This window comes from Eucyclogobius newberryi, unplaced genomic scaffold, assembly GCF_026437365.1.
Source record: "Eucyclogobius newberryi isolate DKJ021-1_F unplaced genomic scaffold, fEucNew1.0.hap1 SCAF_1, whole genome shotgun sequence".
Classification (NCBI taxonomy): Eukaryota; Metazoa; Chordata; class Actinopteri; order Gobiiformes; family Gobiidae; genus Eucyclogobius; species Eucyclogobius newberryi.
The window spans coordinates 8,759,838-8,774,649 of record NW_027315723.1 but is presented as its reverse complement, the minus strand read 5'-3'; the positions used below and the strand labels follow the sequence as shown (position 1 = coordinate 8,774,649).

General features: G+C 39.9%; 1 protein-coding gene across 2 annotated transcripts in view; it reads right to left on the bottom strand.

Annotated features, from left to right (window-relative positions):
• Positions 1 to 14,812, bottom strand: part of LOC140371509 (glutamate receptor ionotropic, kainate 2-like) — a 132,825-nt gene that overhangs the window by 22,055 nt on the left and 95,958 nt on the right. For both annotated transcript variants that reach the window (XM_072458709.1, XM_072458773.1), the window contains exons 12-14: positions 10,901 to 11,019; positions 9,959 to 10,176; positions 7,426 to 7,651 (exon numbers count right to left, since the gene is read on the bottom strand). In XM_072458709.1, coding sequence (XP_072314810.1) covers positions 7,426 to 7,651; positions 9,959 to 10,176; positions 10,901 to 11,019 — 563 coding nt within the window. The remainder of the gene's footprint in view (positions 1 to 7,425; positions 7,652 to 9,958; positions 10,177 to 10,900; positions 11,020 to 14,812) is intronic.

Sequence of the window (14,812 nt, the reverse complement as noted above, 5' to 3'; positions counted from 1 at the left end):
CTGTCTTTCTCCTCTCAAAAGCGCCTATTGTACAGCGCCCGGGTCTATTTACATGCATTTAAAGAACCATATGCTTGTGAATAAGATCTATCAAGAATCCCATTCCCCCTGCTGAGACTCCCCTCATATTTCAAATGATTAATGACGGCCTCACAATGCCGGCCTTGGGTAAATGCTAATAGGATGTGTCCGTGGAGAGGAGGATAAGAAGTGAAAGAGCGGTCGGGGGAAATAGAGGATGAGAGAAGAGAAAATGCTTACCTAGCTTGCCGCTGCACATGCACAACGAGCTGACGGCTGTCGGACACAGAGAGGCATCCATCACTGTCTGGGGTTTGAAGAGGTAATCGCAACGTGATGGGATTGTGTGGTGGCAGCAGGGGAAGCTAACAGGCTAATGTCGAAGTTGTATTATGAATATGAGGTATTAGGCGTAGCTGATCATCTGTAGGTTCTGAGGGTTATTTTATAGTCTCTTTTCAATCGGATCCCCCCATAACAAATGTTAAACTCAATCTACCTCGGCTAAAATCTTGATTACAATGACAGAGAGGACAGAAGGTTGGTAGTTTGATCCTACAATCTTGGGCAAGACACTCCACCCTCCCACTTACGCGTATTTTCAGGACTATAAGTCGCACTTTTTATCATAGTTTTAGCCGGGGTGCAACTTATACTTATATTTATACTATATACTTATACTTATACTGCGGAGCGACTTATATGTGATATTATTTGTTATTTTCACACTTGAAACCGCATTTCATACTCTAGTCCAACTTATGTATGTTTTTTTCTTCTCTATGATGCATTTTTTGGCTGGTGTGACTTTTACCCCGGTGCGACTTATAGTCCGGAAAATACGGTAATACATTGTGTGACTGTGACTGGGAAATTGGCAGCCACACTTCTAATAGTCTGCCTTCATTTGACAGCTTATTGCTCCTTAAAAGCAATCTACTGACTCAATGTTTACGTTATACTGTTTTGCATAGACAATATTACATCTGAGTTGTACAAACTGTAGCAAATTTCTCTCAAAGAGTTTTTTTTAAAGAACAATACAGTTAAATCTCAATGTGTTTCAGGCTAGTCCCGTATGTGCTTTCGGGGAGGGCTTGTGGTCTGCTGCTGCTTCTTCTCTGGGCAGGTCCACTCTCCTCCCTGAAGCCGCCCTGCCTGCCTCCGCCCAGCCTCATGCATTCTTTTTGTAAATATCAATCTTCATTTCACCTTAGTTCCTGTACATAAATGATTGTATTGAGCCCGTTAAAATGTCTCGTCTCCCCGTTATGTCAAGAGCCAGCTATAACACAATGTGACTTGATTCTGAGGAGAGTTTGGTAGACGAGCAAGTGTCCATAGAATGTAGGCAGTAAAAAACAGGGAGATAATGAAGCTATTAAATGTAAGGAGAAGAATCATTGTAAATCAGTGAAAAGACTAACTAATCAGTTTTATGGAGCCCACCACTGCAGATTGATTATTTAATTACAAAATGGACCAATATCCAACTAGTTTGATGGTCTTTTTCCTTTTGTTTAATCAAAAAGCTGTAATTGTGATAGTAATATGTTTTTTTTCAGACCCACATTAACAACAAAACTCACAAGTGAGCCAAGCAAAACAACAGGAAGTTTCATTCTAAAAGCAGGAATAAAACATTGAAAATACTGTTTCAAATTAATAAAGACAACTGAAGAAGGCACCACCAGGGGGATACTTTTAGTACACGTACCACAGTTTGAGAATCAATGGCCCCACCACTTTATCTTAAAAAGCTTACACCTAGAAAGACTTAAGCAAATTCAACAGCATTTCTCAAAGATAATATATGATATGAATATGGATGATGATCAATGCGCTGGAGGTGCAGAGCAGGATATGACAGAGGAATCTTTCCCTTTGAGCTGAAACATTGGGGATGGTGAAAAAAAAAAACTGAAAACTAAACTTTCACAAAGCTTGGAGGGTGACGGCCTCAGCTGACTGCAGGGTGGAGGGCTGAGTTTAAAACAGGCTGAGCAGGGCAGTGGAGGTGGTGCAGGTGAAGCAGCAGGAGTCCAGTCTCAACATCCGCTGTAGCTTTCCTTTTGAAATTTGGTGTTAACGATAAATTCAATGTACATTAACATATAATTTAACCATCAAATAAATGCACCTTTTTACATTTTATGAGAGCAGCTTGAAGTTAGACCCAAAACTCAAAACTCAAATATATGAATATTGCCTTAAAGGGGCTGTACCCAATTATTGTCATGTAATAAAGTAAAATGAGTTTTGCCCCTGCACAGTATTGCAGAAGCAGCTCTTTTTTGGAAAAATTAGTATGCAATGTGCTGTCTGCAAAAAATGATAGAGCATTTTTTCTCCTCCACGAAGCAGGGAGCGTGCCTTTAGCATGCTTTTTACCTTTTCACGATGACAGTAACGCTCACTTGCTCCCACTCAAGGATGTGAAAAGTGCTTATGACAGTGGCGCACCATGAGCATAATGCGCAATGCCCAGGGGCACCACCAGCCTGACCAGGCAATTATATGCTATTTGAGCAGTAGTTCCTTTTACAATTAAACATGGTGCATATATAGTAGGACTACTTTGTTATTAGTTGTTTATCATTTAAACCAACCCTATTATTCGAGTGACGTGGCCGTTCTCTCGCTCCAGAGTTGGAGATGCACACAGGCAGCTCCACTGTACAAGCCACAGTTTTAATTAGATGCAGACAGATCAGGGGCAAAGCTGGACGTGGGTTGAACTCAACATCCAAATTCTTTGATCCACAAGGAGCAAAGAGGTCCTTAGATGTTGAAAATCAGCCTCATATTCAACTAGAAACAGTGAAAAAAAAGGAATGAAACACAACGTGTGATTGGTCGAGCTGCCACGGCTCTGCAGCACTGACACTGCGGCAAAGCCAACGTGGTTCAACTTCTTACAAATGTCTAAATCGTGTTTTCATAAATGCAACAGAAAGCGTCAATAGTTTGAAGCCTGTAGTGTTTTCCAGAGCCTCGATCTGTTCTGTAGAAGAGCAGGAGAAGGGCTTCGATGACGCTTGAGCAGGGGCGGAGCAAGGACATTCAGGGACTGTGGGGGATGAGATGTCATTTATTACATCTAAAAAGCACCAGAATGCAGGAAATTATACGAACCCCAGACCCCCTTAGGATTGTGATTCAAGCAATATATAACATTTAATAGCCTACATGCTATTAAGTTTGAAGAAGGTTGGAGGGTTTGGGGGCACCATTGAGCATTTCTGCTTAGGGCACCAAAATGACTAGCAGCGGCCCTGAACTAGGACGCTTGTGCAATAGGTATAAGTAGATAATACAACACAATACAATACAATACAATACAATACAATAAAGTAAGTACGTTTCAAGGTGGTAAAAATTTGGTCCAGCACCTTTAAAGGTCCCATAACATGCAAAATCGACTTTTCAGAGCTTTTAACCTTCTTACATTGCTATTTGTGCTTCATATATGTACCCAGAGTGTTTATTTGATTGATTCCCGCAGTGTTTAGCTATATTACAGACTATCTCCTTTCTGCGCACGCTGTAGAATAAACACCAGATTTATTTAGGCTCAAAGTAGTGTTGATCTGAAGTTCTATTGTTTCTCACTCACTCGCGCGGCAGGAGCGGCGCATCGCGGAGCAGACAGCTGTGGGGCTACGTCAGGGGTGGGCGGGGCACACACGCGCTCTGAGACTACGTCACGGATTGGGCGGGGGAGCCAGATCGCTCTTTGCAAGGGTGGGGGCGAATGTCAAACCAAGCCGTCTGCATTTCTGGGTCGGTGAGGGGGTCCAAGGTCTGGGTGATATTTCTTAACTATTATGTTAAGGGTGTTGCACAACCCTTATTATTATCAATTATACACTTAGGATAGACTACGAAACGTGAAAAAAAGCATGTTATGGCACCTTTAAATACATTTCAGATGTGTGTCTCTTTGATTGCGAGTAAACACTTGAGTGTATTCTGTGTTGTAAAAGCGGACACAGGAAAAGGTCCCTGGTCAGCTAAAAGACATGACTCCAAGTACTGCTGCTTTACGAGCCGCCATAGAACCATAACTCTCTGCTCTGTTTACAGCAATCACAGCCCTCCCTCCCGGCCAATGACGGCACAGCGCCGATCAGATCAAGGCCCGTCCACACCAGTTTGTCCTGGTTTAATCTGGTCACGTTGGAGAGTCCTAGTTTAATCATTTCATTTGCATATTTTCAGATGATAGATGATGTTATTACAAAGAAATACAGTTCAACTATGTAAATTAATTGACCACGGGTGTTGAATTGTACCTTCTGATGCAGTAATATATGAAATCTCTATGAATGCAATATAAGTTTGAAGTTGAATATGTATAGGGGGCAATCAAGATATATATTCATCAAAACTATGCCTATACGGCCAAGATCTCAAATAAAGCAATCATATAAATGCACTATCTTTCCTCATTCCTTCTTAATAAATAATGAATTACTCCTTCATTGCTAAACTAAAGAACATATTATACAAAAAATACTTTTCTGAGTTTATTACCGTGCTTATAACCATTAACACAGTTCTACAAACAAAAATGTGATAAATGTTACGCTCAAACAGTTATTCAGTACTTGTTCTTACTGTTGTACTGGAGTAATTAATTGGGGCACAGCTTTTTATTTCTACTAAATGAATACTATTAAAGGGACACTTTTATTTCAGCATAATTTTCCCTACTCAATTTACCGCTGATTGCAAAATATCAACTCATATTACAAAATGAGGCAAATGATTACATGACATGATGATGAAGCGTTTGCAGATTAAATATTCTTGTGTGAGCGTCCCCAGTCCTTTGAAGTGATATTTCAGCTTGTGCTCGGGTACATTTGAAAGTCTGTCGGTGGAAAGGCAGAGGATTGCAGTAAATTGGCATCTGACTCTTCTCTTGGATTGCCACCTACTATATATTTTATTTTGCACCTAAAGAAAGACAACACAACTTCTGAAGAGACCGAGCTCAGCCTTCGGAGAAAACCATTTCAAAATGTTGGAAGGGGGCGCGAATGTACACTGCAAAAGAACTCACCATTGATAATGTTTCTTATAAGGCTATCCCAAATAAATTGTCTGTTTGCTGTAACCTGACCCCCATTTTTTTTACTTTGAAGGCAAAAAAAAGATCACATTTTTGCCATTTTTTGACTCGGAGTGACTACCAGGGGTCAGGCTTCAACAGTCAATAACGGAAAACGTCTCGATCAATGTCAGCATGTTTGTTGTGATGGCGCTGCTGGGCGTGTTTCAATCCCAGAATGCATTGCGTAAGTCAAATTTAACTGTGATAGAGCGTGACATGTACTATGGACATTTGAGTGGCGCCGACAGAGTCATACCAACTTGTAATAAGGAAATATAACTTCAGTATTGCGCATTCTGTTTTGTTACAGAAGGATGCGGAGGACCGAATATGAAGACACGCATTGTCAGTCCTTGGGGATAAAAGATAGGTTTACCAGCGTGATAAAAATATTCGAAACGGCGGTTTAGGAAAGACCGGTCGGTGAGTCAGTGAAATAATTCAAAAATAAAAGTTTTTTTTTTTTTTTTTTCAACAAAATGCTGATATTTTTTTTCCAGTCGGCTAGTTTCATACCGGGTCGGTCGGGTTACGGCAAACAGACATATTATTTTGCTCAGCCTAATGAGTCTTTCTTATAATGTGTCTTATAATGCCTCATGTAATGTTAAAGCTACCGTTTTCATGCTTCCTCTGGGGTGAACTGAATGTACAGAATGAGTGACTTGTATATTTTTTAATGTTCTTATGTCAATGGTTTCCAACACCCGGGGTTTGTCAGGAGTGGTTTGAAAAGTGGCCCGTAGAGAGAGCATTGGGCTGTGAGTGCTGAGCAGCCTTTAAGACTATAGCCAATGTCTCAGGGCGCTTCTGTTAATGGTGGTCTGTGTTTCCATGCAGAGGTCTTGGCTCGCAGAGGTCGCTACGTGAGCAACTGATGTCACCCAAACATAAGAAATGTTTTTTTTTTAATAAATAAACTCTAAATCGTACCAGAATAAATACAAAAAATCTCAACAATTCCCAAAAAGATGTCTAGAAAATCCAAGTTTATGTTACTGTTTTTAAATGTAATATTATTCCTGTATTCATTAATTGTAAAAATGTCTAACTAACAATCATGCAAGAACTTTTGGTTGCAAATAACAGTCTAAAACAGTGGAATATCTGAGCGTGCCAGTGCTCATTATTGATATGTTTTTTCTAGAAGAACAATTTCAGTCAAGAACAAATTTGGGAATCCAAAAATGAATCACCATTAACCCTTATTCTGAATGAATTATTCTTTAATTTTCAATCAAGCCATTTTAAGTGCCCACAAAAACAAACATTTAGCTAATTTAAGTATAACTTTTGAAGATATTGATTTAACTTTTGCTAAAGTACCTCAATCATCAAAATTCAATAAACAATACATTTAGGAGAAAAAATATCAACATGGCCCAAACTGAAGCACCACAACAGCTCGTGAGGACAACCTACTGTATAAAGAAAATACCAATTCGAGGACCTCATTGTTAAAACCAGCACTGAATGTAGCATTTCTGGAGCCTTGGGCGGGTTTTAGCCATATCCATAAATATGAGCTATGGGGCCATTGTCTTTTCATCATACTGCACATTGTGCACCTCTCATGGTGGAGCTTTTACTGCGCTGACCCCATCAATAGAGGTCAAACTGTCCTTACAGCTAAAGCCAGAAGCATTGTAACTGTCACACTGCACACATTTCCAAAGACACAGGAGAGCCAAGGCGCTTTGATCATCGATATAGAGTGAAATTACAAATACAAGGTTTGAATATTGCATGCATAAGATAAAGATTCTACTGTAAAAATGAGTATTGTCAATTTCGTAGTGTTCACTATGTTATTAGCAGAGCTTGTCATTATGCTGGACTTTTTGCTTTCTCCTTCACTACAAATAAAGGATTCAGCACTTGTAAAGAGGCTTTTACAATTTATTTATCGAGAATGGATTAGTGGTCCTCACGCTGTAAAAATGGGATTAATTGAGATTGCTTTAACATTTTAAATAGTAGTTATATGGTGGGTGGTTTTTATTTTGGTGTCTGTGTTTTGTTCTTGCTTTTAAGAAAATGTCAATGAAAATTGTGAATGGGTAAGATCATTGTTAAAAGCTTTTCTTAACACACCTTGGCCTAGTTTTTAGTCCCTGCTTCCTTCTGATACCAAGCAAGCCGAGCTGAAACTACAACGTGACTGTAACTACAGTTGTAACTCGCTGACCATCACTCTTTCCTCTTTGGATTGGGACTGCTTAACTGATTTCCAAACAGTGGTACAGTCCAGTACTTGATTAATATTGTCGAATCCCTCTCCTTACCCATAGGGGTTCCCACACCGTAGGCCTTGGAGTCGATGAGGCCTCCGATCTGGGTGAGGTTGCAGTTCCTTTGGGTGACGAACTCGATGGTGGTGGACTCGGTGAGAAACGCGTAGTCCGAGGTGAGCACGCGCTGGATCCCCTCCTCCACGTTCTGTACGATGACCGAAGATCTTCTGCTGTTCATGAACTCCCACATCTTATCATATGTTGAGATCTTGGTTTTCTGAAACAGGAGGAGAAACATAGTATTATGATTACATTAGTGGTATAACGTTCTACAAAATCAACAGCGTAAATGTTCTATATTATTAAGACAGTTTTTTGCCTTGAAGGAGGATTACGCTTTCTGACATTTACTTATTTCTGGCATTACATTTTTTTTCTTATTTGTGTAAATGTTTTCATGATTTTTGCCCCAGGTCACCCTTGAAAAAGAGGTCTTGATCTCAATGGGTAACTTTGCCAGGAAAATGATTCTCGCGAGTTCACAAGCTCTTGTTACATCTTGTTAGGCTCCCACTGATTCATTTGCAGACCGCAAAAGAGGTTTAATGGGCCAATTTATTTATAATTTATTTATACAGAGAAAAAACAAATGAGAGAACTTCTCCTTTTCAGTGGTGCCCTCTCAAATACAAAATACAAAATAAAACAGAACACATGACATCTTGATAAAATTAAAATAAAATATCCAATAAAACAATATATACAATTTACGAATGCCTAAAAACACACAATTAAAAAGTGTGATAAAATCATGTAAAACAAGTGCACTGGTTCTGTGGGTCGTCTCTAACAAGTGCTTTGAATTCATTAAAATGCATAAAATCATTTACAGCCTTTTTGCATTTCGTTCCATTAGCCAAGAGAAAAGTTGCTGAAAGCCTTTTTCTCTTTTTCTATCTTGACTCAGATAATAATCAGATTATGATAATAATCAGACAAGATGCCAACGAGAGCTTTATGAATAAACAACAGTATGGCATTTAGGGCAGGACCGGGAACCAATCACAGAGCAGCATTGTAGTTTGGGCAGAAGTCAAAACAAAGATGGCGGCGCCGACTGTCTATTTTAGGAGAAATAAGAACTATTTAGTTTAAAAAAAAACATTGCACTCAATGGCTCTTTGTACATGTGTGGATGTGAAAGAACACTGGGCTTTTCTGAAAACTGGATTTAACATAATTTAGATTTCCTCAGCTTGAAGTATTTTTTTAGCAGGCCGACAACTTTCGGCCAATGTCTTCCAAAATTGATTCTTGTGACTCAACTCAGAGTGACACACGGATCAATGTGGCATGAGCCAGGTCAATCAAAGGGTTCACAGCTGATTAACAAAGGTGAATAAGTAAATAAATGTGTTGCCCTGTTGCTGACAGGGACCAAAAGGTACCAGCACATAACCCCCGTCTCAGCTGCTCTACATTCCAGTTTTGAACTTAGCCAAGATATTCTCTTCTCTTGTAGGAACACAACACAAGCTGCACTGTTTTGATGATTGTCTTTAATGTCTAAATGGCATTGCCCCTCTTTCCTTGTCTGAGCTGCTGGTCCTCATGTAGTGCCCCTGACGTCTGCTGACCAGCTGCTGCTAGATGTACTCGCTCCAGGCTTGTGAGCAGAGAGGACAGAGCATTCTCAGTTGCTGCTCAAATTGTGGTACAACCTCCTTGGTTTAGTCATTATTTAGACCTGGCTAGTTCATTATTATTGTGGCATCAAAATCGGTTTTGTGTATCGAGCCTATTTCTATTTGTCAAAATCAAGTAAACAATTTTAATATCGTGACATCACTAGCTGGAAGTGTACTGCACTGAGACCTCTGATTTCAAGTGTCTCCTCCAAGTGTCCTTAACTGGAAGAGCACCAGACATCGCTTCAAGTGTGAACCTGTTCCCTCAATGAACGCCACGTTAGGCTGCTGAATGCAATGGATTTAGTCCCTCTTTGTGGTGCTGGTCAACTAATGTAAACTATAGCTAATACTGACACACTTACAAAATGTTCATCAATGAGCACTGTCCCAATTCAAATCATCTGTTATGTGCGGCTTGACCCAAACCTTAAGCTCAGAGCGGAAGAGGTGTAGCATGAACACAATGCATCTGATAAGGCTCTGATCATGTGGACTGTTAAAGGCACTAACATGGTGGATGAAGAAACTCTGAGGGCTTTGATGTTTCCTTATCCTGTTCCATTAGATGTAAAACATGTCACAGCCTTTGCTCTCCTGTTTTAGGGTGACTAAAAGACTGCTGCACGGGACACAATCCATAATGTGTGCTGTCTTTTGATGCATGAACAAACTATAATGATCATTTTATCTAAATTCAGGTAAAACATATCTCCTGGTGCAATGAGAGAAAGGAGAGAGCTCTGATTGGCTGTGAACGGGGAGTAGACCGAGCCTTTTAGACTTGTGCATAGACCATTACTTTCGACCTGTAATTCTAGGCTTAGTATGCGTGTTCTCCTCATTAGGAATAGCAATATCGAGCTTTCATGTGCCTTGCCACACCAGCCTACTACCTTGAAGAAGGTCATGGTGGAGCCGTCCTCCACCACACCGTAAGGGATCTTGGTCTGCTTGGCCAGGTCGTCCGCAGAGTCTATGGGCGACTCCATCCTCTCCACGGTGAGAAAGGCAGCCAGGTTAGCGGTGTAGGAAGAGATGATGATCAGAGTGAAGAACCACCAGATCCCGCCCACGATGCGCGTTGACAGGGCTTTGGGCATCAGCTCGGACCCTGGGCACGTGGCACGTCATGGTTACAACACACACACATTCCTCTAAATCCCACACTAAAATCCCCCAGTCGATCACAAAGTAAGATGTGACACATAGTAAGTATCGTAGAATGTATACAGAGGTGTTTGGACCCAGTAGTCATGTATCCAAGGCAACCTCAACCCTGACTCCACGCCCCACTGCCCTCTAGAGGCAGAACAGCCAACTGCAACAGGAGACGCCACTGGGGAAGGTCCACTACATGTTCATATTTGTATACAATTACATGTAACTGGGCCCCACATGCACAAATGTACCTTAAAGATGCACTATGAAACAGACCTCCCTCCAAAAAAGTTATAAAGTGCACCTTTAAAGCAACAAATCATTCCTTTGTGGATCGTGAGCTCCATATTATAGCTAAGTTCATCTCACAGTCTCAGGTAGCAGAGGACTGGCTTTAGAAGTGGATAAAAGTGGACTATAAATGGACCATAAATTATTGGTTTCCGAGCTGTTTTTGAAAAACCCACTCACTATGACTACTTTAAAGAAAGGTTAATATTTCAATGTGTTAATCAGTTAACACACCCACTATCCCATACTCCGCTCACTCCGCAAAACAATGAAAGTCCAACAGCATTATGCCTTCCCCAGTTGCACCTCCATGTTTTAGTGACTGCACAAGCACAGCGGCCCCCCGGACAGTGGGGCGCAGAGGGGCTCCAGGCTGAGGACAGTACCTTGCTGCATGAGAGCTCCGATTCCAAACCAGAAACTATTGAGCAGCGTGAAATTGTTCTCCACCACGTCCGAGTCTGGGTTACAGGGGTGCGGGTTGTACCACTCGTAGGGGCTAAACCTGGGGAGAGAGGAGGAGAAGAGGTTAGCATTAGCATTCAAAACCTCAAGACACCTGTTCAGAACTGCTTTAAATCCTTCAACGTCTGTTTTTATTACTGTTCTGTTATGTAAAAGGTCTTGAAACATGCTATATAAATATATTTAATCCTAATTATTATACAGGAGTGTGCACTGACGGTGTGGACCATTATCTGCACTGATATACTGAGATAAATGATGTTTTGCCTGTTGTTCTACAGTATTCCATTAAACTAATCTATTTCCATGGAAAACATTGATAACTGCAATAACATCTCCATGGAGACAAGCAGAAAAGTTATACATAGTGCACCTTTGACTGGTAAAATGCATGCTTATTCTATATTGGATCATATATGAGGCAAACCTATTACAATTGTACTTAAATTTTAACTGAATATAAATGAATTAAAACACAATTATAAGGATATTCATATTTAAAACATTTTGAGTAAAACCATGCAATGAAGCCATCCCACAGAGCCTCCAAAAACTCAAATCAATAATTGGAATTCAATAAAGGTAAATTGAACGTATCAGATAACTTGATTTATTATTATCTAAGAAGAAATATATGATTGAAGATCAACTTAATCCATAACCCACAGGAAGTCTGATACAGGCGTAACTGATAAAGCGGACAGCAGCTGCATGTTCAGAGTCAGCACAAATAAGTAAAACAATGCTGTTATCTTGTTGGCTCAGGCTCAGGTCCCATCTCTCATACTCTTATTGCCGTCAGCTTATTGGCATATTCAAATGGCATCACTTTATTGTGGGAAGCGATCAATGGGCTGGAACAACACTGTCACTGATCACATCCTCCAGCGCTGCTTATTTTAATGGGTGACCGTGTTCCCAGTGGTTACATGTTGAGCCATTATGATTAGCAAAACAAAGCTCGCACACGTCAGCGACATCTGTCAACTGTTTCACGGATTCAAGATTGAAAATATTAACTTTCCAGTGCTTAATGCATCCACCGTCAGCCACATCATGCACAGAAAGCTGACGATAAAGAGGAGGTAGTTTCCAGTTTAGCTTTAGCGACATGTATGTTGTACAGTGCCACACACATGGAATTGCTTAAGGTATTTTTGTGAATAGCTGAGATTGGCAATATAAATAATAAGTACAATTCAGGGACAAACAAAGTCCACCATTAGTTAATTGTGCCAACAAGCTCCAGAAGCACCTTGTGTAGCTTTTATTCTGACTGTGAGTGTCCCAGCTCCTCCAAAGCAATAGCATGAGCACAGAGATGGTCCAACAGCACCTTTAAGGTAAGAGGTAGTGTTCACCTTTTTACTAGAAGGTTGGCAGTTCCATTTGCAACTTCTAATACATTCATACATCCTTGGCCAACACATTTTAAAGTTTCTATAGCAACTTGTAGTAGCAGTGATTAGAGTTTTACGCCAGATGCCCTTGCTGTCACAATTATTATGTTATTATGACTGGAGTGGACTATCGCCCCAAAAATAATGTCTGAAAATGCATTGTGTAAATTAGTTTGATGGGAAATGTGGGTAAAAACTAAATGAAGAAATCATGTCCAACCATCTAATCTAACTTTGAATATCAAACTAATGATTTCTGAAGCACATGTTCCTCCTCCACTGCCTCTCAGCCTGTTTTTGTTCATATACTGTAGGTTCTTAGCAGACATTTCCCCTTTGGTTAGTCTAAGCTAAAGTGGCACAGAATTATCGGGGCTGATAGGGGTTAGTGTTAAGCATCAGGACTTGATAAGATACGGCTGTTGTTTAGGTTGCTAAACAACAAGCTGCATGCTAATTAAGCTGAAGGCTGTATTTCAATTTGATGCAATTGGACAGACTAGGAAGCATGTTTACAATACATATACGTAATCTTGTTTCACGTAATCAGATTGTCCAAGGAGGGTAATTCTAGGTCATATCTATCATAAATGCATATTATTCCTGCTCATTTATTTTCACCTTGAAGATTACACAAGCGGACGTGATCACATGCCTTGATTCTTCAATTTTACTTCAATTGCAGCATTGAGTTTTGTTCTTACATTTCAATATTTATCTATTTATATGAAAAGTATTAGGCTTTTAATTTGACCGGGGTTGGTGTTTTTACAACATAAACAATGAAAATACAATCCAGCGCAGTAGATTTCCCATTGTTCCATTTCTATATCTTCTGTTTACCTCCTCCCATGTTCCAATATTTGCTTCTCCCGTCACATTGCGTATATTTCACCATTGTGTATCCTTGTGTGTTTACATCGGCCACATCAAATCCTTTTCAAAATCAAATGTTTTCCTCAGATGCTTTATTTATGCTCCCTGTCCCGTACACACACACACACACACACACACACACACGCACACACACACACACACACACGCACACACACACACACACATGCACGCGCACACACACACGCACACACACACACACACATGCACGCACACGCACACACACACATGCACAAAGCAAATTGAGATGCAGCCCGCGGGTTATTGTAGACTCAAATGTATCTCTGCCTTGGAGACTGTGCACTGGATGTCTCCCGTTCTTACTGCAATTCTCTTGATCTGTGTATTGGAAGAGAACGGCTCATCTGACACCCATATAAATCATTCTAATAAAAATAAATAAAATCATTAGCCGACTGATAACATTTTTGGTCGACAAAGACACGATCGACTGATTAATCGACTACCAAAGGATTGCCCATCGAGGGGAGATGTTGTCTGCGGCTTTAAAGTGCCTTGGACAGGTTTTTATGGATTTTTCTAATTTTCAGTTTAATTGGAGTATTTATACCTGTTGTTCATATACATTATAGTGTTGAACCAATCAAGTGGGTATTTGTGAAGAAAACCTTGAACGATCTGTTGAAAATGACAGGAAGTGACATCACACTAAAGATACTCACTCAATAAACAACTTTTTAAACTCTCTAAACATTAATAGAATAAAATAAATGTGTTCTCATATATTTGTATTTGTCAAATAAAAACAATTGTGACATTAAATGAGTTTTGCCCAGTGTGATGTCATCAATTACAAACAAGAAGTGAAATTACAAACATAAAAAAATTTGCTATTCTGTGATAACATCTTTATGATTTTCAGTTAATTTGAAATATATTTATCTTAACTGTATTTGAGTTCAATGCTGGCAATCGTCCTTACCTGTGCCAGTGTTTGTCAATCTTTATTTAGTTTAGTTTAGTTATTAATGTTTTGCTTTCTTTACAAGTTTAGAAGTTTGCTGATGATAGATTATTCAACTAAATCCATGTGTGAATCTGTTAAGTCAAATTGCGAAAACATTTTCTCAGAGGGCTGAACATACTGTCAAATATATTGAAAGTGAATAATTGAGATGGATGAACAGAGCCGTACAGAGCTTTTAGGTCTGTTTCACAATGCAGTGTGGTGGTGGTGAAGTTATAGTGGTAAAATTACTTTCATTTGCAGTAAAAAAAAGTACTGTCTATAATGATGATCATTTGGACAATTTCAGCAAAAGGCCTGAAGGTGACAAAAATGTGTTTATTCATGATTCAGAATGCGAGTGACAGAGGAGCAGATCTGTTCAATTACACAGTGGTTAGATCATTGCACATAGTTGGTGCGGGCGTGGTGATGAGCTGGGGCTGGTTAGACTCTCCCGATGGATCTCACTTGGCTCCTGGGCTCACATGTTGTCAATAAAGCACTGCAGTTCTAAGTTCTAAACTGGTCAATACAAACAATTATGTGTCTGTTAATTGAATCACTGATTT